General features: G+C 36.9%; 1 protein-coding gene and 1 long non-coding RNA gene across 2 annotated transcripts in view; both read right to left on the bottom strand.

The window, feature by feature from the left end:
* LOC139745654 (receptor-type tyrosine-protein phosphatase T-like) overlaps positions 1 to 24973 on the bottom strand; it is a gene marked incomplete at its 5' end in the record, with an annotated part of 49432 nt that overhangs the window by 18479 nt on the left and 5980 nt on the right. The window contains 11 exons of the mRNA XM_071656052.1: positions 58 to 249; positions 5356 to 5599; positions 6175 to 6268; positions 7146 to 7362; positions 8067 to 8173; positions 9959 to 10034; positions 11132 to 11421; positions 13951 to 14109; positions 14798 to 14935; positions 20680 to 21033; positions 23492 to 23785. Of these exons, the coding sequence (XP_071512153.1) occupies positions 58 to 249; positions 5356 to 5599; positions 6175 to 6268; positions 7146 to 7362; positions 8067 to 8173; positions 9959 to 10034; positions 11132 to 11421; positions 13951 to 14109; positions 14798 to 14935; positions 20680 to 21033; positions 23492 to 23785 (2165 nt within the window). The remainder of the gene's footprint in view (positions 1 to 57; positions 250 to 5355; positions 5600 to 6174; positions 6269 to 7145; positions 7363 to 8066; positions 8174 to 9958; positions 10035 to 11131; positions 11422 to 13950; positions 14110 to 14797; positions 14936 to 20679; positions 21034 to 23491; positions 23786 to 24973) is intronic.
* LOC139745649 (uncharacterized) lies at positions 717 to 4582 on the bottom strand. Its single transcript, XR_011711901.1, has 4 exons — positions 4546 to 4582; positions 3153 to 3267; positions 1428 to 1502; positions 717 to 791 (listed from the first exon to the last, which is right to left on the bottom strand). It is a non-coding gene; the product is annotated as an uncharacterized lncRNA (long non-coding RNA).

Below are 24973 nucleotides of genomic sequence, written 5' to 3' on the forward strand. Positions count from 1 at the left end.
AACCATAAGACAAAGGTACAGCCATGAGTGGTAAGAAAGCAGACAATGGCGGCTTACATCATACTCTTGTCTGAATCCTGACATAGGACTGGCTTTCTTCCTGGCCACAAAGTCGATGAGGTCATTGAGAGCGATGGGTTGGTGCGCACTACTGCTCTCCTCAAAGTTCGCATAGATCGCGGGGTCCTCCTGGTGAACGCTGGCATCAGACAGGCCATCCACTGAGCGTGTATCTGAAAATAACATCACCTCTTATGAGTCACGTTTTCAGACTTATTTCTCCCAAAATTGGTTAACTGAGACAAACGCATGTACAATGTACGTGCTCTGCAATGTGCATATGCATATCTATTACATGTATCGCATATAAGAGAGAGAAAAAAAAAGACATGAAGTGTACCTATAGTAAACTGTTAATGGGAAATACAATCATCCTCAGAGATTTATACTACACACCACACAAGGTTAACAACATTGGGCAACAGATTACTTTAAAAGTGGACATTTTCAAGGGGTGGAAATTTTTGCGTATTTCGCACAACCAGACACAAGTGCCAAAATAAAAGCACGCACATATTTTTGCATGCCATATGTTCCAGTAGTCAATGCCCTGATCCCGCGGATATAAGAACACGCAAAATTCATCTTACCCAACCAAGCATGAAAAATTACTCATGCAAAAAAAAAAAAATTCCACTTCTACAGTAATCATGGTTCTCCCTCATGCAACAAGACTGCACTCACCTCTGCCTAGTGTCGAAACATGCCGCAGGGGGACTTCATTGTTGTAGCTTTCAGAAAGAGAAAAAGACAAAAGGCCAGTAGTCTGTGTTGTTTTAAGAATACGTTTATTAGACTTCTGCACCATTCAGCAATTTCTTTGCTCTCAACCATGCTTTCTAGGCCAATCAGCATAATATATCTGCTGGCTTGCCCAACAGCACATATGTTTTGAAACTTTATCATTTCATCGTTTGACTGGTGGTGATATGCTAAGACTAATAATGAAACTAATGGTGCCTACAGCGCTGTATGTGTGACACATAAGGTGCATGAAGTGGTGACTATAGGAGTGTGATGGATTACATAACTAATTCAGTGTCTACAATATGTGACTAAAGTGCCAATCGGTTGTGCATGAATATTAATGATGTGACTAGTTGGTGACTGAACTTGTTGAAGTACATAAAGTAGCTAAGTAGTTCTGTCTTGGGTTTTCTATGTGTGAGAGGAACAAAAACTCAAAAACAAATCTGCATCAACATCATGTGCGAATATCACATGCGATTTCTATTTCTACAGGCATATACAATCTGTAGCTTCCTGGATCACATTAACCTTTGCCACCACCATCTAAATAGCGAATGAGGGCATTTTGAGATACAGAAACTGAGTCAAAATCAATTGAGAGAGGAGCTGCTACTCACCTAGATCTGGAAGCAGACGGCTTGCCTGCATAGAACACTGACCTGGTAGGATCGCTCTTTTCCATTCGACGTCTCCTGGACAAAACCAGCACCAGACTTTAACAATCACATCTCAGTGCAATGTACAACACTAAAATGTCACAGGTTAACTTTTCCATAACCAACCACCCAATAATTCTACTGCTACATGATGATTAGGCCTCTGGATTCAGAAAGATGGAATTCAGAGTTACTGTACAAAAAGAAACACTTCTGGAAGAAACAGCCCTTGAAGCAAATGTTGAATAATATGTTGACTTTTACAATGCTGAAATTATGCGACGCAGATAAATTGATTATTAAAGAACTTGTCACTTTTCTCTTGTGATGACAGGCCACATATTGACCAAAATACCACAGCCAATATTTGATAACTATATGACATTTCTTTCACATTGTTTTAGTGTTTACTTTATTTGATTTATTTTTTTATTACTCTTCTGTTAAATGAGGATACAGTGAGAACATTTTTCCTCTCTTCTCGTATCAGTGTGTGAATTTCCAATTACTGTTAAAATCTGAGTTTCATAATACAATTTGAATACAATTATATGAAACAAATTTTGATAAGAAAAAAATTTTGCCTATAGTAGCGCAGTCATCAACAAGTTTTAAATACAATGAAGTGGGTCAGTACGTTAACAGCACAATGAAAATGTGCCACCTATAAGTATGGTTTCTCTTGATTCAATGTTTTTTTTTTTCTTTAGCTGTATGAATTCAAGGTACAAATCAAACTATCTCTAATTTGCAGAAAATACAATTTACAATCCTCAAAAATAAACTGCCTAGCATTATGTTGATCATAGTATCCTCAATGCTTTACGATTACAGTCAAACCTGCCTTAGTGGCCACCTACTGTATACAGCCACTGAAAAATTCCCCACAAGAGAAAACCATGTCAAATATTCTGTGGATCTATAGTGGTCACCTGTCCATAGCCACTACTTGTTTTTTTGTTTTGTTGTTGTTGTGTTTTTTTGTCTCCCTTGGCTGCCCACTACAGACAGGTCTGACTGTATGTTGTGTCTCAAATGCTCATTATTACCATCACTATTACAACAGGGCAATGATCATTCTTATTGTCACCCATCATATTAAGAATAATACTGGTTAACTCTTTATGTGCCACGTTCGCATGTCCGACTCAGTCGACGGTGTGCCAACTTCGCATATTCTGCTCAACAAACAAAGCCGCCAAAACCGATCGATAAATCGGCTAATCACTGCTAATCCCGCTGCACAATGAAAGCGTATCTCGTGCTTTTGTTTCTCTCATATACGGCTTGCATTCTATGTGGTGATTGACTATCAAGCCGTGTTCCCAACTAGATTTGCTCGTACGAAGTTACTGTCACGGTTTTACATGCAAAAGTCATGCCTTTACAGTAATGTAGCAAGTGGTCATTTAAAAGAAAATTGAAAATAGATTCGTCATACAATTTATATCAAAACAAAGCTTGGCATTCCTCTTAAACTTTACCTGCTATTATGCCCATCTTAACAGAAATCTGTAGAAGTTATACACATTGGAAAAACGGAAATCATTCTCAAAGCATGACTACCTTCCAGTCTCAGAATAACGTGGCACACAGGGGGTTTCCACCGTGGCACATAAGGAGTTAATGCTGGAGGACTCGAACCATTTTTACTTGTTTTACCATCATCATCATTACCAGACTCACCTGATATACAAACCTACAACCACTGCCACGACTATCAGCACTAAAGCAACCATGATTCCTGCCACTACAGCGCCGACCCCGGACTTTGGTTTTACAGGCTTGCTGATTATTGGAGCTGTGTAAGGTACAATCAAAGGAAAGACATTAAGAATTTAAAATGGTGGCAATGATAATGATATTACATGTATATCAGCTTTGTTTTCTTGTTTAGTTGATTGTTTTCTTACATACAAAGATAATGTTCTTCTATCATGTTGTGATACTCTACAACGTATATCATTACCTCAGTAACTGGAATCAAACCCACAAACCCACAATCCACGCACCCCACTCCCCTGAGGAGCAGAGCAGTCAGGCGGCCATTTTTATAGCTTCCAATCAGTTACTCATTACAAGTTTGTACACATCAGTGGAGAACAGCATTGTGGACATTAAGAGTGTCTTGCTTAATCAATGATGTAAACACTGAGGCAAGGTCGGCCGAATATATCCTATACACTTGTTACCAAAAGCACTGTGCACTTGACCACTCCACCTTCATCTTTCTGCTATAGGTCTGCATTTTTAGAAACTTAAACAACATATGGAACACAATGAAGTAGTGGTGCATTTGCTGGCACAGAATGGTGGATAAACACAGCCAACAGAAATAGATAGTAAATCACTTCGAAGAGAAAGCTAAATCAGGAGTTGCTTGTTTAGTTGACTCAAGAGGCATGACTATGGAACTATATATTTCATACAATAATTGTACTTTGCACGGCAGGACTGCAGCTTGTGTATAGTTGTAGTTATTTTTTTTTCTCTTCCTGCCAATTAAAGGGATGGTACATTATTGGTGGAGATGAGAATTGGGCTTCTAACTCTTTACGAGATACGTACCAAGAAAACACTTATGATATAGTCCAGATCATACCATTTTACGAGGAATTCAAAGTTTATTTGACAAAAATTGGGTTTGGAATGACTCAAACATCTAAAAACAAAGCAAAACAAAGGGATCGTCATATAAAGTGTGAGTTCCACACTTTATTAGAATCGCCTTTTTTTTAAATCTCAGCCATTTCAAAACCAATTTTCATCAAATGAACGTTGAATTCCTAATAGAATTACATGCTCTTTCATATTTCATAAGAGGTTTCTCATTATCTCACCAAAAAAAGTTAGAAACCTGAAATTAAGTCTCAACCAAAACTGTTTGATCCCTTCAAGCATCATCACATCAACTCAAAATAAACTCAGATTTGCTCTGCTCTCCAATCTAGTCCAGGAAAACTCATTTCGATGACTTGAATTTTTAAAAGCTGTCTACCATGCAGTATAGAAAGTTGTAGAAAGATGCGATTTGCAAAACGAAGCAAACATCCTGGCAAGATATGGAATGAAGTCTTACCATTAAATTTAGTTGGATCACCAAACACAACAGATTTCTGCAAAAAAACAAATGAGGTAAAAAATCATGACGATCAGATATGCCATCAGGCATGGCTGCAGTACATGTATATACAACAGATCTTTTACTTCTGTCTCTAACAATGTACAATTCTTCCTACATGAATTAAAACCCTATAAAAAAATCATGTTTCTTTCACAGATTTTAGCCAAAGTAATTCAAGTTACAGTAAATGAGAATACTGGCTTGACATTAGAAGAGTTCTAAAATTATGTCTGTTTGACACACATAATATCTGTGTGCTGGAATCACACATTTCATAACCTCTCAAGTTTAGGAGGCGAATTTGCAACCTGTCATAAAATTGTCAAGCACATTTTACATTAAAACAAAACAAAACAAAACAAAACATGTACACTAAAACCAGCTTTGTTGAAACAAACATTCACTATTTTAAGGCATACCCACAAATCATACAGTCCTTTGTGACATTGCGTAGATTTTTCTTCTTGAATACTAACATACAAGAAAATCAGTATTTTGCCATTAGATATACAATGTAAAAGCTGGTTTTGGTCTGTCAGTAATGCTTCCTTGCCAAATTTGTATTTGCCTCAAGTATTATGACCAAGCTTCTTTTTTAACAGTACACATTACTAAATTTCCACTTTCTGTAATACATGAAGTACAACTTTACACATTACAGTCATGTTAAAGATTTTCTTTTTTACTACTTTATTTTTGTTTTCCATTCTATCTTTTTTTTTTCATCAAGGGTAAAAGATTTTTGGTTAGTTTTGATGAACTTACGCTGTATTCAGTATCGCTGACCACACCGGTGCGTATTTCATAGGATGCACCCTCTACCAGTGGAGCGTTGTAATATCCACCATAGGTCTGATTGTCTCCAAGGGTGAAATTCACTGGAAATTCGTCCCTACTGAATTTGGCCCCGATGTAGGAGTTTGGGTTGGCGTGGTACGCGTTGAGTTGGTTTTCCCTCCTCCGGCGACTTGGGGTGGGGTTTATCCTAGTGACGCTCACCAGGACATGTCTGAAAAGTATATATGTGCAGAATTCTTTTCATGAGATTGTGGCGATCTACCAAGCGTTGCAGTCTTGATGGCATGCTTTGCAGAGGCTTGCAGAAGTTGCACAATATAGAGTTTTTAAAAGTCATTATTTCCATATACACGTTGTACCTGCAGGTATTACTAACTAAGTAAAGGGACACAAAGCCCCAAGAACACAGATTAGGACTTGGAATATCAGAGCAGGCAGGGGAAACTCATATACTCAACCTATCCTTGCAAACAAAGGGTGTGTTTATGCTCAATTTGTAAAGGCAGAATCAGTGCCTTGAAATGCTGATTCAAAACGCTGATTCAAAACATCGTTCACGGGAGCACTGTTTATGCTCACTTTCTTTAATTGAGCTTGGAAAGAGTGTTTACGATTGCTTCACTGACCTCAGTACAGGCAGGTCAAATTGGGGTGAATGCTTTTTCGGAAGTTCTTGCTTGAGTGTGTGCATTGCTCACATTTCATAGCATGTCTAATATCATTTAGATTATTCTACTAGAATCCCCAGTCATATTCATGACAAGCAATTTAATAATATTCACTCACGTGATGTACTTGGACTCCACAGCGTTGATCATGATGATTGGTTTGCTGCTACCTGGTGAAATCTGAATCATTGGTGGGCTGGGCATTGGTAAGTCTGTAACATGAGAATGAAAGAAAAGTGACTGCATGTGGCTGTAAAGAGAAGCGGGCTTCAATTATCGACCAGTTGAGGACGAGTCCCGAGTATACTCGGGCAGGTGTCTATGGGGAATGAATGGAATAGCAAAATCAGTCCTGAATGGGTTTAAAGCCATCCCATTTTTATCTTCCCAACTGGCACATCATCTGGCATATCAATCTCTTTCCTACTATACAAAGCTTGACTAGCAGGGAAGGGGCATGGAAACTGTTCCATAGAAAGAGTTTGAAAAGTCATTGATGGAGGTTATACAAGTTCCAAAGACCAAGTGTTCTCTCTATTTAATGTAGCATTGCACACCCTGAGTTTAGATCACGAAGTGTAATGTTTTCCACAACAAGAGTCACCAAATGAAATTTGCAGCCTATCGACATTTTTACCAAACATGTCAGAAAAGCAGGAACCAGCGGGAATCAAACCTGTCATCTACTGCTTTCCGGGCAGCGACACAACCACCAGGCTATCCCTGGTTGCCTGCAGTCACACGTTGAACTGGGAACAAATTTACTTAAGCTCCAGGAGTCAGACAATGTTGTGTTACAAGTAGTCCACAACGGACAAAGCATATTACTGTAAAGATATACGCAAGCGATTATCAAGTAGAGAGGTGAAGATACATGTATGAGTTTTCTTCAAAATGTATCCCTCTGTACTCATACCTCATTCAAAACATTGTGTCGGCAAAAACTTTTGCTTGCATTACACTGTCGCAAATCTTGGCTTCTCCAAAAATTCACCAAAGTTTCACGCATGTGTAAATTTCTTGTTTTACAGGACTTACTATGTAGTTGTCACTATAAACACACTACAATGATATGGCATGACGTATTACCTGACGGAGGTTTTGTACAAGCTTCCACAAACAGACTACGGTCCCCATCACCGCCTTTACTTGTTGCTGCCACTACACCGACCTCGTAGCAGACTGCCGCTTCCAGGTCTCGCAAAATATGTTCCCACACGTCGCCCTCTAGAGGTATAACCTGAACGTCACTTGTACTTGGGATGAATGATGGCTCGAGTGGCTTGCGCTTGACTTTAATCAGTATCTGCAGTGGTTGTGTCAGAGTATAAAATGCATTCTTGATCAAGTGCCCTTTTAATGCAAAGTTACATGTACAATGGATATGATTGAAATATGACCACAAGAGCAGAATAAACTTGTACATGTGCAGTTTTGACATGTACATATTGCATGGACACAGTCATGCAACAAGTATAATAAAGTCTAAGCAATCATTTCATATCAACTATCAAATGACATACAACACAAACTCAGTGTACAGATTTTGCCTACATGTGTGTAAAGACTGATAGATACAGTACAACTGAAATTGAAATTGAATTCACCCTTTTAACAATTTGATTGATGAAATTGTTGGAAATAAAAACCATAAAAGCACAACACGAGAGCACCCACTTTTAAAACACTGTAAATATATCAGTGTTATTAGATCAGCTGTTCAAATCAGTCAAACATAGTAGTTGTAATTACAGTACATAACAGCCTACAGTGTTATTATACAGTCTTAAAATCTACAGCATTATCAAATAATGCAAGCTACTATCAAGCTTCTTCTTACTTACATTTGTACATGAGTTTTTGCTGATTTTGTATGACAGTACAAAAAAATATATAAATAATAAGAACATAGAAATTGAATTTTTTTAATAATAAAAGGCAAACTTAAACATTCCGATGGTCTCTTCAGATGACAAATTGAGTGATGGAAGATGTATCTGGTAGCAGTACCTTATACTGACTGATTCTTCCATTCGGGTATTCAGGCACAGTCCAGCTGATGGTCACTGAAGATTCACCAATATTTGAGATGCTCACATTTCTTGGGGCACTCGGCTCTGTCACAGAAACGGAGAGACAAAACACACTACTAGACAGACAGAAAACACATACAAACAGACTGACAAACACACAAACAAAACAAACAAACAAACAAATTAATTGACGGGCAGATGAATACCTTACACTATGAAGATACAGATGTAACCACATCTTTTAACTCTTGTGCGCATTGATGCCCCCTATCTGTAGGTCTACATGTGTATGTGTGCCACATCATTTTTAGACCACAGCATGAGCACTTAATTGGAAAAACACTCCATTTTCACAGCCATGTGAGTGTTTGTGAAAGTGTTTGTGCGACAAAATGCATTTCACAGCAAAGTTGCAGACATACTGCAAGCTCTAATGTGATATGAATCCTACACAATATGAAAAAGCTATGGCTGTAACACTTCCAATGCACTAGGGCATATGAGGATTTAGTGGTCCGTTGGTGAGCGATTGTGCATTTGAAGAAAATATGCAAAGCTAGCAAACCGTCAACTGAGTCAGGCATGCAAAATATGGCAAACACAGAGTTAACATAGTAAAATACAATGGATATACAGTTGTATGAAGACAGCTATGCTATAGTCATATAATATACAGGCAAAGAAGTCATTGTACAGAACCTAAAGTGCATTTCTCACTCAGGTTTGCTCACTACTGGAAAAATGTTTTCATTCCACGAGTGTCTACCATGTAAACTGTAACATTTGTGACCTTGCACCACAAAACCATCACAAAGTCGCTAGATATGAATTTTTAGTTATGGGCGTATCAAATGTACATGTATGGGCACATTAAATCTGGTCACCTTCTGGAAAGTATTAACTGACAAATGAGGCTTTGAAATTTTAGGGTAAAGTCAGATGCTCAATCAAGTGGTGCTCTGTGCAATGAATGGAATGAAAAACAGGATATCAAACTCTATTAAGTAACAGCACTGCAGGGATTATCCTTCTAAGCTTTATGATTTGCCATACTCATTAGGTACATTCTATTCATAACTACACACTGTACCAGCACCAATCTTTTAAATGCAGGAGCATCATCATTTCAAAAGTTACTAGAGTTGAAAGTGAACAGTGTGCAAGAGGTTTTTTAAAAAAATGAAAAGGGGCTTGTAGGGTATATGTCATTGCACTATTCAAGAAAAAAAAAAGGATCACGAAAACCTGGAATAAAACAACCCACAATTTCCCATTTCATCTTATGATCAAGTTTGAAGCAACAGTGGAAAATTTACTTCACACAAAAAGCATTTTAAAGTTAGATTGCAGTATGTGACCTGCATGAAATTTGAACTTAAAAGCACATGACCTTGGACAGTTGCAGAATACGAAGATCTCCCAAGAGTATATGCACATCAGTACATATACATGTATGCATGTATTCATAGGAAATGGGGAAATTCTCGAATTTCCTACACGTTACTTCATTCAGGTTTTGAAAAACAAAGAGACAAAATGAAAAAAATATATATATGAAGAGATGGCACTTTAAAGTGCAAAAATAGGGGATGTCCTTTATGAAAAGTTAAATACACGATTGTACGGACAGTGGGTAAGTATGCATGTACAATAGCTCTGTCCTTACTTTGTCTGAATGCCACTAATGGATGGAAATTACAATTTAAGTCCAAAAGAACAAAATAACCTGTTAAATGTTAATTCTGACTTCAGACAAATAACAGAGACACACAGACAAAAGAGAAGGATAACTAAATGTCACTTTCCCAGATCCCCTCGTCCCAACTCCCAGTCTGCAGTTTGAGACAAAAAGGTAACATAGTCTCTTACTTCCTTCTGCTGTAAGCTGTACGATAGGAGTCCGTGGGGCAGGTGGTCCTATGTCGATGATGGATTCAGCACGTACCTGTGTGAGTGTGTGTGCAAGTTAGGCAAAAATGGCGTAAATCTACAATCCAACCAAAACCATGATGGTAACAGGAAAAATGGTATATCACTCACTGTTTTGAAACCATCTTTTCTCTTGCACTGTTTCTAGCACAAACAGATCAACACAACTGGCTGAAATTCACAAGACTAGTGTAGTAGGTTGTAAATCTCCTCTGTCTTTTATACATAATGTTGATTTTTTAGCATGTAAATGTGCATGACACATCACATGTGCAAACAGACTTTAACAATGAAAGCAGGCACTAATACACTCATGTGCTCATATGAAAAGTGAGCCTACATCATGCTTGCTTAAGTCCACGGACTAAATCTAAACGACAGATTAGATTTACACTTTATACCTATGTGAATTAACTCTTTATGTGCCAAGTTCGCATATTTTGCTCAATTTCTTTTTTATTTTCGCAATTTTATTCCTGTCACATAAAGCTTGCATTTTATATGGTTATTAACCATGACAGGATGTACTGGATTTGCACATAAATTTTAACTTTCTGTAACTGTGTTGTGTTCAAATGCTTCTACAATAATGTACACCTTATCTACTGCTAATTTCAAAGAAAAACAATCATAGATTTGTCATACAATTCACATGTACATCAAAGCAAAGCTTGGCATTTTCTCTACATCTTTGCTCATTACATGTCCAGGGTAACAAAAATCTATGAAAGTTACATAGATTTGAACAACAAAGTTTTGACCAAAGCATGACTACATTGCTGTCTCAGAATAATGTGGCACACAATGTACACTGCGTAAAGAGTTAAGGCCAATGTACCGCAATGTGTCTGTCTCAACCTTTACTGCAAGAACAGTGGAGAATAAGAATTACAAGTGATGATACTCAACATCAAACACTTTTACCGGTAAAAAAAAAACCATATTATTAATACGGTTATTCAGACTGCATATTCTTTTTTTCATGTAAATATAAGAGAGATGGCCAGAAAAAGAGAAGGAACAACTCTCCTTTTCTTCAAATAAGCCAGTACCAAGTCTTGTTGAGGGTAAAGGCGAACGCAGAGGAGCAGAATAACCGACAAGTTGTCGCACCTGAATGGAATAATTTGTGTCAGGCTTGAGACCCATGACGCTGTGTGTGTGCATGACGTCTGGGTTCTGGCAATCAAGCAGCTGGCAGGGCGATGCATTCTGGATCAGGCAGCCCTCCTGAAAGCAAGGGATGCTAACATTATGGACGGTGCTGTTTTCTCTCACGGTCTCCCAGTACAAGATGTAAAAGTTGATGATGCGTCCCTCTGGGGGGTACGGAGATCGCCATTGGATGACGAGGTAGTTAGGGGAAGAGTGGGGAACACTCACATTGTGCGGACGAGCAGGTTCTGTGGAAGTAGATGCATAATCATGTGTGTTTTACAATTGATATTAGCAATGCTGTGCACAAACACAATGCTATTGGAATCAAACAAGAATGTAGGCACTGTAACAATAAGTTGTTATGACATTTGTAGAGAACTTTGTTGTCATCTTTTCATTCAGCCTTTCCTAATATGTTCAGAACTAGATGTCTTGATACAGTACAAAAGACACACAATGTCTTCCATATCAACATAACTTTCACAAAGATGATATAGAACAGAAAGAAATAAAATGTTACTCAATGCAGCTAGAGAAATGTAATCTTAAGAATATTGTGATTGGGAATAAAAACAATATAACCAAAAAATGGACGAGTAAGCAAAAATTTCACTAAAACCAAAGAGATCAAATTTAAGAAAATCGTATACATTATCTCCTTGAATGTCATTAAAGTATTACAATGGTTTTGTATGGCTACTGAAACAAAAAAAAAAAGGGTAGTGTGAAATTTGTTGTATAATATTCCACATTCTGTATGAAATTGTCATATAATTATGAACTATTGCATTTTTTAGATAATGTATACTGTTTTTGGACTCATTAGGGTTGCTTTCTTTGAGATCATAGTCACATTTTTCCTTTCAATGAATGTAAAACTAGAAATGTCGCTATGGCGACTGATACCTCCGCCATAATGCATGATTCTCCCAATAGGTGTATGGTACAATGTCTTCACAATGTGTTATGACAGTTTCACAAAACTGACAAAATACTGAAATGACAGGTTTGTCAGAAATATCTTGAATGTTCACTTTAACTAGGTTCACTATAATTGTCTATTAAAGAGTGCAGGTACCTGTATTTGGGGAATTGAGAATTTTTACTTGACTTCTGACCGACCTTTTTATAAGTTTATGCACTGAGTAATTTTCAAGGTATGAAGAAAGAGTGTAATTATAGTATAAAACATTTTTTTTTTTGCATTCAAACCTGGCCTTTGACCCTTAACCTTTGACCTTTGACCTTCTGGCTGGAAATTTCCCAGAGAATCTCCATTAGGGAATACATGTATACACTTGTATATCAAGTTTTAGTTTTAAAAATAATAATGCAAGCATTGCATATAATAATATATGAGGGAAATAGTAACATTTTGAGGAGTTGACCTTGACCTTTGACCCCTGGCTATTGACCCATGACCCCTACATTCCCTAGAAAATCCCTGCTAGTCAGTACATGCATATGTACCAAGTTCCATGAAGATACATTGAACCATTTGCGAGAAAAGTGAAAAAGTGATATATTCACCTAACCTTTGACCTTTGACCTTATGACATGAAACTCTCTCTGGAGAATCTTTATGCAGTAGTACATGTCAACACTAAGTTTCAAGAAAATACCTTCTGGCATTGCACGGATATGGGGAAATAGCAATGTTTTTAGCATTTGACCTTGACCTTTTGACCTTTGACCTCTTGCCAATGTCACTAAAATCTACTCAACTAATTGCCCCATCATACATCATACTTGCACCAAGTTTGGTGAAAGCTGCTTCATCCAGTTTTAAGTTATCATGTAAACAGATAAATTTTAGGATTTGACCTTGATCTTTGACCTTTGACCTCTGTCCAATTTCACTCAAAAACTAATCAAGTAATTGTCCCATCATATATCATCCTCAGACAAAGTTTGGTGAAATTCACTGAATCCAGTCTTCGAGTTATCGCGTAAACAGATACAATTTAATGATTTGACCTTGACCTTTGACCTTTGACCTTTGGCCGATTTCACCCAAAATCTAATCAAGTGATTGCCCTATCATACTTTATACTTGGATCAAGTTTGGTAAAATTCCAGTCAATACTACTCAAGTTATCGCGTAAACGAATGCGGACGGATGTGCGGACGGACGTATGGACGTACGGACGTACGGACGGACGGACAACCTGAAAACATAATGCCTCCGGCACCACTTCCTGGCGGAGGCATAAAAAGGAATGTATAACTCAATTCAAATGGACTCTCCTATTGTATCCTAATATTGAAAAGGCAGCACACACTCCAAAAAAGACTGTACTGAGAAAAGAGGCTCTGAGGTTTGGGGTCCATTCAAGTGCTTTATCTCACAAACCTATGTTCTGCGCAATGAATGTAAAAAAAAACAAAAAAAAACAGGCTACACAATACCCTTGCAACAATCAAAGGGATCATCAGGTTTTCAAAGTTCAAATTGAGCACGCTCTTTCAACACATCTTATCCATACCACATACCAACTTTCATTTTATGATCCCAAGCATAAGGATAACTTCAGAAAATGTGAAAAAACTGAAGATCGACGAAATAGGTTGACATGTGTTTGTTTTTTCGTTTTTCTTTAGTCCTCATGTAAGATCAGTTTGTGTGACTATTTGTTGTTTTTGTGATGCGCACAGTCACATATTGGCCCGTTGACGAAGGACTGATTTTGCTACAACATGCATTTCCCATAGACGCTTGCTTGAGTATACTCGGGACTCGTCCTCAACGGATTATTCAAAGCAAGTTCACTTACTTGCTTCACTTGTCCTCGCAGTGGAATTTGGCCCGTATTCCCCGGCCAGGTCATCATTGCGGGCTCTTAGCGAAACGCTGTAGTAGGAGTAGGGCGTGAGGTTACTAAATTTCTTCTCTGTGCTTAAAGAGGGTTGGCTTCCACTAGCAACCATGGCACCTTTAATGTATGCAAAGGGTTTATAATAGATATAGGTTATCTCATGTTCAGATTATGAATGAAGAACAATTTACAGCTGTATCACAATTCACAAATCACAATACCAACTAATACGTACATTGTGTATAGTACCATCTACCTATCACAGTGGCAATTCATCCCAAATTGAACCATTCTCAAAATTGTCCTAATTTAATGTACACTGTATTTAAATACATGTACATATGCTCTTTAAATGCAAGATGTACACAGAATGCCTGTAGTAGTCATGTACATTGTATGTGTGTGTGTGTATATTTGTATCATAAATGTTTTGTAGGTATACTGTAGGTACAGTTGTATATCTATAGAAATGTTAAATCATTGATGAGTTTTAGGATTGTTTTCAAATTTATTGTGCTGAACTCTCTCTTGACTTCTGCAATGCATAGAGAAATGAGACACTTCTGTACCAGCATGCAAAAACGAGCACGTGGAAGGTGATATGAACATGTATGAAAACTAATGGGTAAAACAATGTGATGGAGTAATGTCCATTATGAAATAAATATACCTTACATGAACAAAACTTTTAGGATTGAGAGACAGCTAGAAACTATTCAAATTAGGAAATTCTTCTGTCGAGATGTTTTCATTGCAACTGATCAACTAGAAATTACTCTTCATCTTTAAAAGGATTGATTATCACCTGTCCAGTCATAGAGGATGTAGTCATAGTGCGTGATGGGTCCATTCCGCTTTCCACATACTGGCTCTTCCCAGGAAAACATCAGACTTCTCTTCTTGATGGTGATGGCTTCGACTTGTGTGGGAGGTCCGGAGGGGGCTTTTCACGTGGACAGAATCGGTACGGAATTGAGCAAAGATTAAAAGTTTTAATGTAATCACCCAAAGGAGAGATCAAAGATGACTCTACAAAGTGATATCTGATCCATTGCATAAGTAACCACTATCTACAATTGTACGTGACTATGCACATTGCGAAATGAAATACAGTGTCCAAGCAACAAGTTTTATTAACACCTATGGGTATCATTCTTCCTTTATGACTTGCACTGCAATTCATTGTATTGTACTTAAACATCTTTACAGTGCCAAAGGATTTCTTTTCAGTGTGGGCAAAGGGTGCCAAATAAATTTACCTAAAAAAGGTGTATATTGGATGTGCTCTCTAGCTTACGCGCGCACATACAGAACTATGTACACACATGAAAAAAAAACCCATGGTTTAAAGGTCCAGTTTACCTTCGGGAGCAGTGATTTAAAAAATGTTCAAGATATCACATTTGATGCATATGTGTACTGTAGGTCTGTTGTATCACAAAATATCCTACAGTTTACCATACGAAATTTCCGCAATAAAACCTAAAATATAAGGAGATATCAGTGTTTTTTCTCAATGAACCTCAACTGCTGACGGTTTAGTCTCAAAATATTTTTACTATAACTATTGTTCACATTTTGGTATTTAATAACACTTAACATTGATTATATGGATACAAATCTTAAATACAGTGGTTGTTTATGGTCAGTTTTACGGTAAAGGGTGTAACTTTCAATTTTTAGCCTTTTGGCCCACCCTGAACACATAGATTTACAGATCTCAAAGATTTTTTCCCATGTGAGTCACCTTATGAGTAGCCACCTTGGGTAGCATAATCAGGTCCAGGTATTGATGCGTTTTGTTTTGACAGTCACATATGTACCCTAAAAATGACTATTTTGTTGCATTGAAATTCATATAACATTTTTGAAATGTTAATAATTTTCTACAGCAACTGCAGAGATCTAATTTTTTATGTTAAAAGCATAGTTGTATGGTCAATTGAAATGACCAAATTAGTTTGGTTTGTATCTGGCCCTTTATTTTAGAATACTATGACTTCAAATTTGAGGTTTCGGAGGCTTCATTTTCCGTTAACAATTGTTTACAAACTTTGATGGACAGTAATGATCAGTGGATGTGTTTTGGTTACTTTCTTTTATGCTGAAAATAGTAAGGTACAGCTAAACTTTCGACTTACATCAAAGTTTACTTGATTCTAGGGCTATTTGAAATTTTGTGATAATTTTATTCCATCAAGTGAAATTTCCGTTAGCAGTTTTGAAGCCTCCGAAACAAAGTGTTTAGTCAAATAATATGAATATAGATAAGAGAAGCGACATAATCTATATGTCAAAATGTAGGATATGGGGCCCTAACCTAATAGACCAAAAATAGTTAAGATCCGCCAAACTCTCTGAAAATAGGAGACAATACAAATTTTCCGTTAACACGTGAAGCCTCCGAGACGCATTGAAGCCTCCGAAACAGCAAAAACATCTAATTTGACATTTCTGATAAATTCTTTGAGTGTCTGCCCCAAATTATGCCATGAAATCATCAACAGACATAGACAGACAACAAAAATAATAAAAACATTATGATACTGCAATAATTTTTTGAGCTAATACACTTTATAGAGAAAAAGTGGTTTCGGAGGCTTCAAAAGGATGTTAACACTGCATTTTTGTGATTTTCTCTGGACAAAATCAAATTAGATTTATTGTTCACCCACCCAATGATCGCTTATGACATATCTAAAGATATTTAATCACACTCAGTTTTCTGGCAGCTTTGTTTACTCACCAATATAGATTTACTATATGATTTACCTATTTTTCTTAAACAGTGCAGACGTGTCCCACATAACTCACCTTTTCATTCAGCAATAAAATATTAGCAGATGAGGATGTTGCCCCACAAATATGTTTAAACAGTGTATATCAACCAAAAAAGACACAATTTACCCATCACTTTCTACATAACATACATGATTTTCATAAAAACGTAAGGCATACCAAATTAATTTTCCAGATGTTTCGGAGGCTTCATTTTATGTTAACAGCATGTAAATGGAATGTTCTAATTACAATTTTGTAATTCTAAGTCTATCAAATAACTGTTTGGACTGAATGAGACGTAATGATTCCTCAAGCAAAGTGTAGATAGTTGTTTAAATGTATGAAAAGCATTTATTTTGTAGGTTTCCTTTTGAAACAATGAAACAGGCTAGATATTGTGAGTAATGAAAGTGACTTCCAGCTTGCGTGCATGCCCACATCATGCAACAGTAGTGCAACAAAGCAAGTAGTTGTGGATACATCAATGTTCTTAAGTTGGATAACTCATTTTTACTCTTGAGAGAAGTTGAAGTGTTGTGACCATATTTGTATCACTCTTTTGACTGGTTAGACTTTGATAATGAAGACCAAACAATTACTTGATTATTTAGTGTTAAATACACTTTTTTTTTTAAAGAACTGAACACTATTCCTGAAGATTCAAGGACTTTAATAGATGGTTATTCAAGAGGGAAGCATACACTTAACTAAGAAATATATTACTTTTGAATTTAAGGTTGTATCTTTTATTCATGATCCAGAGCAAATGGTGGAAAATGCTTTTTGGATTTTTACACTTTCGACTCACTATCATCTGAGTGTGATAGTTTCGAAACACAATCTTTTACATGTCCATTTATAACCCATTGACAAATCCATTCCATTGTTACTCACATGGCATTTGTTTTTGCCATACTAAAATCTTGACTTTTTCATTTTTCCATTTCTTAACAAGTTCTTTGGCTTTCATTTCCAATACTTATTTGGAGGAAAATAATTAATCAATAAATTTGTGATTGGATTTGAAAATAGCTAACATCTTGCAGATTATCATTTCTGTGGTGTGACTTGGATCACAGGGTACTGTTTTGGAATAATGACATTTGATTACTTCATTCAGACAGGTTTTCATATCAATCTGTATGTCAGATCTGATGCATGTAAGGTGCAACACAATCTTGATACTATACCCTGATTGATTTTCCATACTTTATCATGCTAGCAGTGACCACTTGATTATTTTTGATTAAACAAAATGTAACTTGTGTTACGAAACATCTCTTCGCATACATGTGTGAGACTCTATGACATGTTTGCGGATGTAGTTCTCAGTGCAGTAAATGGACAGTAATGGTTGGGATAGGATTGTTTATAAATGACATATAGACCTCTACTTATAAATAGCCTGTTGCCATGGGATACATGTAGTTTACATGGGTGGGTGACTGGAGAAGTTATGTTCATGAAGAACAATATTGACATGATTGAAATCTTTATAATCTGTTTAGTCCTGGCTTTTCTGGAAAAAGTTACAAGCCCCTAACTATTTTGAAATTCAAAGGGTTAAAACTGTAGTCTGTGGGTTTATATACTATTTAAAACAAACTTGTGGGTTTCTAAAAAACTTAGATATTTTTAAACACATTTGCTGCTTTTTAATTTTTTGCTAAAAAGGTTGTCATTTTTAGAAACAGTAAAAGTTCTGTTAGCAATTTCTCAATGCGTACCTTCAAAAACAGGCCTCCTAGCTGTCACAGGAGTCACACTAACTGGAATTTTATAAAATAACTATAAAAAAAGAAGCCTTTGAAGAATTTTAAAAAAAAAGAAAAATAAAATGATATGAAACAGGGGTGACTTGTATACCACAGAAAAAGAAAGTAAAGTTCTAACTATCATATATTACAGGGAACTATACATTTGGTCAACATTTTTTTTTAAATTCAAATTCGTACACAGTCATGGGTAGGGTATGTACATTTATCTTTTCAACAGGCGATTCAAAAAGATGAATGGGATCTTGACCATTTCAATTTCTATTGAGCTCCATGATAATATCACCAATATATTGATTATTCCAACTCCATTTTGATGATGACAGTTTGATGATGACCCTTACATGGAATGGCTGATCGGTGTTTAAGATTGCTGTTCTATGACCATGATCACTGCATTTGATAGCTATAGTAGGGGGTATCAGGCATGGTCATATGCAAAAGAATGTTTATAAGCCTTTTTTCCCCTTTCTATATTTTACAATGCTATGTTGTAATCTAACCGTCATGCCATCACATAGTCTATTTTCTATCCCTTTCTCATCAACAGTTGAAATTGATTTCACATGTATATAAAATTATGATGGATGGTTTATGTCAATATACATCCCACAAACTGCACTTATAAAGCAAGCAAACATAATCTTTGCATTAAGTCTATAGCTACAGTTCTAACTCATTGAAAGTAATTCTTACTGCATTATGATGAAAAGTTTGACAAATGCATACAGCTGTACATGTGTGTAGCCTAATCATGTTCTGCATTGCCAAAGTCATGGATATGCAAATACAGTGTATGTATACAACTGAGCATAAAGATTTAAAATATTTTTCTTTGTCTCTTAACATATATGTTGGAAAGTCTTTTTTCTGCATACAAATAAATACTATTTTACATGTTACAACATTGTTAGTTATTTGGAAACAATCAGCTGCATTAAAGTACTTCATATCACCTTAAAATGGACCATTTTTGCATGCTAACAGTCATGATGAAGCCTCCAAAACATGCGTTGCTACTAACTTTAAGCCGCAAAAAAAAAAAGATGTTCCAAATCAGTGTACTTTTATTGCTACTGTTGCAATTTCCTTTAGAATCATATTGCCTCATGTAATGTCATAAATTCGAACTGAGCATTGCTCAAAGTGTACACAGTTTGTTATTCACTTTTGTGGAAGCCAATTTCCTTATAATAATGAGTACAATTTGTATGAAGGGTAAACATTATGCACTGCCATAAAATGTACATCTGTATACTGTTATTCACATTTTATTGATGCCTTGTTCTTATTCTAGCATGTAGGGATAGTTGCTTACTGTAGTTTTATTATTTTAAGTGAATACAGGACTAGAACTTTGTGTTACCAGTTTTGAAGCCTCCGAAACACACTAGTTTGTTAACTGAAGCCTCCGAAACTCACAAGTCTGAAAATTTCAAATTTGTCAAAAATAATCAAATTTCTTTGGGATTTGGGTTGATAAATGTTTGTTACCAAGAGATAATTTAGGGCTATGTTTAGAGTGGCTCTTGCTTCTAGAACATTCTTTTAACTTAAAAATAGTTTGTCAGGTACCATTTTTACCTTGGAATTTGAAGTTCACATCCAAATAATTGCAAGAGCGAATATCTGTTGGGGGAAAAGTGTTTTGATATTTCAAATATATGTTCACAGCAAATGAAAAGTTGCATTACCTCCACCATTTATCTTCATTTGGTTGCTGTGGGTGACCAAAACATTCTTGTTGTTTTTACCTAAATTTATCTAAAATTCCATAATAGTCACTTCATTTTTCATATTTAGCCTAAGAATTAAGCTCTGGAATGACAAAATATTGAAAATATAGACATTCCTATATAAAATAAAGGCAAAGATAAACATGGAAACACAACTTTAATTTTTGACCCTTGCCACATCAAAGTTACACCCTTTACTGTAAAACTGACCTTATATCAATAACTCACATATTAGAACTATTTTACGTACAGCACTAATGCTGGATTTTTTTTTCATCTGCAAATGGTAAATTATGCCTTTAATCATTTCCAAATCATCTACATGAAAGTAGGCAGGCAAAAAAAAAATAAAAAAGAGAGTAAAACAAAAAAACAGAAAAAATTGATGATCTCACAAGCAAAGCCAGTACGTGCCAAAGTCTCCGCTGGGGGACCAGGCCCAGCCGACGTATTGCCAGAGACGTAGAGTCTGTAATCGGAGTATGGCAGGAGGCCGGTGAGATTAAACGTAAAGGGGCCGGACCCGCCTTCAGCCCCTTCCACGGCTCCCCCCACAACCCCGCCCTCAGAAATTTCCCCAGCCCCTTCTGTAGAACATTGGTCTCTAAAGAGCAGCTCATAAGAGATATTGTAGGCAGCTGGGAGGCAAGGGGGAGTGGTGGGGGCATTCCATCGGACATTCAGGCCCGCTGTGATCCTGTTCTCATCCTGCAGCTCGCTCAAGACCAGACCTTCTGGCATTCCAGGTTCTGGTAAGAACAGGAAAACCAACATGAGGGCTGAAAGCATAGTTCCATACATGTTTTAATCACACCGGTACACGTACTTAGTAGAGCTGTGTATATAGTGACGTACAATATGCATGTACAGTCTGACATCTATTTGCAGGCCATCTCATATCCAAACTTCTCTATCAGCTGGACATGGTCGTGCAGTGGAAATTTTAAAAAAAAAAACAATTTTAACACAATTTCATCTCCTACAAACCTCACAAGAGGCACCTACAGTGTATAATATTCCCATCAGAAACATGTGAATTTTACAGTGCAATGTTTCAATTTCCATTAAAAAAATCATATTTTTAGTATTGATGTCACCATCTGGCTGTGATACACCAAAGCAAAAACAGGAAATTTCGAGTGACTGGTATGTACCCATTTATGGTGAGGTGTACTACTAGAAAAAGAATGAGAGCAAATAACACATACATGAAAGCTTGATGTCTGGATGAGAAACTATGGAGTTGCCAAAGCTAGAAACTGCTGTTTAGTGACTTTATTAGTTACAGTATGCAATTCCAAAGGTTCGTTTTTCAAAGGTTCATTAATCTGAAAAAGAAGTTGGGTTAATAGTCCAAAAAAGATATCAAAACTGGTATAATGAGGGTTTGTTAATCCAAAAATGAAATAAAGTTAGCTTTTCTGAGGTACTTTCATCAGAAAAGCAAAACATACAATACAGGTATGTTCCAAATGTTCATTTGATGGTACGCATCTTTTCTTATTTTCTGCTTAACAGACCTCATTTCATTTTCAGATGAAAGAATCTTTGGAATTTCTAAACTTTGAAATGACACCATAAATGTTCAAATTCATGAACTCTACTTCAGTTTCAGACTGATAAACGGTGTAAATAATTTTTGTGATTTGGAAAAATGAACCCATGGTATAGTGAAAATTTCCTTTATCGATTATTAGTTGGAAACCTACAGGATGATAAACATCATAGTTCATCACGCTTTCCTGAAAACAAGTGTACCCAGAGGGACAATTACCTGATACACCTGTTGTGGCAGACATTGTTACATAATCACCCTCCTCCGACACTGTATGAATCCGCACTCCAAATTCATATGCTGAACAAGACTGCAAGCCATCAAATCTGCGATAATTCACTGTGCTGCTGACAGACGGACTGTTTCTCCCATCTTGATCCTGCAGGTAAAAGTCGTATCTATAAAATTCTCCGTTTAAATCTTCACACACGGGGTTATCCCACCAGAAGTGTAAGGAGGTTGCAGTGGCGTTATAAGAAATCCCTTGAATTGGAGCCGGTTCTGCAAAAGAAGATCAATGAGAACATCACCGATGAAAAAGCGCAACAAGAGAGAACTGGTCATAACCTGTCAGAAGAAGCATTCATGCATGACAAAGAGATACTACATAGTATACAAATATACTTGGCCTTGAGAGTTTCTTGTTAAAACTATGGGCAGAGGTGACTCCAAACTAGTACTATTCACTGAGGGGTGCAGCCCCGAAGTGAATAGTACTAGTTTGGAGTCACCGAGGCCCATAGTTTTAACAAGAAACTCGAAACTAGGCAAAGTATATTTGTTTTATATTTTGGATCAAAAATTTGAATAAAAAGTGAAAATCATTATATAGGCCCTAGGCTTAGCCGCACTGCGGCGGCAGCGCAGCGCCTGCAATACGCGCAACAGTGCGAGAGATCGGAAATTGAAAAACGTAGTAGCCGTGGCACCGCCAGAGTTGCCCGTCGCATGTATCCAAGCGCTCGTATGGCCGCTGCAAACCTGAACACTAGAATTCGGGACCGGACGCGGACGGGTACACTTGAGTAAAGAAGCAGGGTGATTGTGACATCATTTTGCAAATAGTATACTATTTGCAAAATGTAGTCATAAAAGTGACGTCATTTTGCATATAGTACTTAATATTCATGGAGTGCCAAACACACCAACACTCTAAAACAGTTCAAAATACCTATTATATAATCACGTGAAGCTCTTTTAACCAATCAATGGAAGACAAATTTTTGATCCAAAATATAATACAGTTTAATCATCTACTCTTGCTGTGTTACAATGATATTTCTATCAATGCAGAATGGCCCATTTCAAGAATATATAATCCTCCACCCAAAAACCCACAAATTGTTGCATGGTTTGATTTTTTAGCAGGCATGCAAATAGCATTTGGATCAGCCTGATTATATTTTGATTTTTTTTTCAGTGTTTCTGACAAGGCTACCCTTTTACTATCAAACTTTAACAAAATGAAGAAATATTTAAGAAACTCAGTCCTGGATACCCTTTCTCTTCTTTCTGCCACCATAGGCCTACATACACATATACATGCTGCAGATGAATCAAGTCCAGGAGCGACTAATAATTTTACAATGTACTTGTACATTATGTCAAAACTTCCAAGATAAGAAATTACTACCTAGGTAAAATATACTTACTGCCTGGTAAGGTAGTCCCATTTAGAATTTCCGGTACACTTAGTGTCCCATCAATCACTGCCGCTATGGAAATATCGTAGACTGTATAATTCTCCAGACCAGTGAGAATGACTCGTGATGTGGTGGAGTTTACGCCGAGTAGCCGACTGTCATTTACCGCCTCCTGAGGGCAGGCTTTCCGTTGAGCCAACTGATACGTGAGATGGTAGCCTTGCACACGACACTGATATGGTACGTTCCAAGTGACAGTAAGTCTCTGAGGCTCGTTGTTATGGACAGCCATGGTTTGAGAATCTTATCACCCATGCAGGCATGATGACAAATCGAATGTGAGAAACTCATCATTCATCACTAAAAAAGTAACACTTTTTCATCATCAAACCTACACTGCTAATATCAGGAGAAGACCTGGCATGCAATTCTTGGTATTGCTAATGCGAAGAAAACATCTGCATATGCTGTAGAACCCTGTCACAGATGCACTCTTATAGATTCCTCGGTGGCATTGTTGCTTTTGGTTGTCTTGCGCATGTCGCAGTTCCCATACAATTCAATGGGGTTGTTTGTCTGCTTTAACATTACTCCTTTTTTCTTGGCTATAATTCAGCTTTAAAAGAGTTGAAAGTTTTTTAAATCTTATTGATTTGCAGTCACTGGTATCATGGTTCACTACTGCAAGGCTTCATTGCGCTGGTCACATGATGGAAAGCGAAGAAGTCTTCAACAAAAAATACCTCTGGATAAAGACAGAACGTGACCTGAGTGCACGTGCAGCCAAAACCAGGGCAATATTTATTCCCTGAGTTTGTTCCCATAATGCATCTCAAACGCTGCTCTGTGCAAGGCACCTAGGTATTGGCAATACCGAGAATTGCAGCATTACAACATTGCAAACTACTATTATGATAATCAAGTGAAAACTATGAAGTGAGCCTGCACTGGTTTCAACAAACCCCTCTCCCTCATACAACTTAGTGTAGATCTCCTGTTCTTTATGTGCAGTATGCTAGGATTTCACATGGGTGACAGATTTGGGGAAATAAAAGAACACTACAGTGACAGTTAAATATGGTTGTATGTGCAGTTGAAGCACACAGATGTAGAATGTAAAGAATGCATGCCAGCATTGTTGAATGATCAGCATAATCCACAGTAAACAGTGATCTAATTTAGTATGTCTTTTTCATTTACTCAAAAATATTCTATGTGTTATCTAACTGTGTTCACACATATTATACTACATTAAAACTGGGATATGGATACAATTCAGGTAAAATTTAATATAGAGTCTTTTCTTTTGTGTAAACGGCATATGGACATCACATGGAAATTTCACAAACACACACATACACATACATGGCACTCGAAACCTGACTAATGTTGCAATTGTATTTTGCAGAATTTAGTTCAAGCGATATCCATCCATGCAGCTGTTTTTTTTTTTTTTTTATTCCTTTGGAAAAACTTAAGACACAATGTGTG

The sequence above is a fragment of the Diadema antillarum genome, unplaced genomic scaffold, assembly GCF_040938485.1.
Source record: "Diadema antillarum isolate AM-2024a unplaced genomic scaffold, OU_Dant_1.0 seq00001282_RagTag, whole genome shotgun sequence".
NCBI lineage: Eukaryota > Metazoa > Echinodermata > Echinoidea > Diadematoida > Diadematidae > Diadema > Diadema antillarum.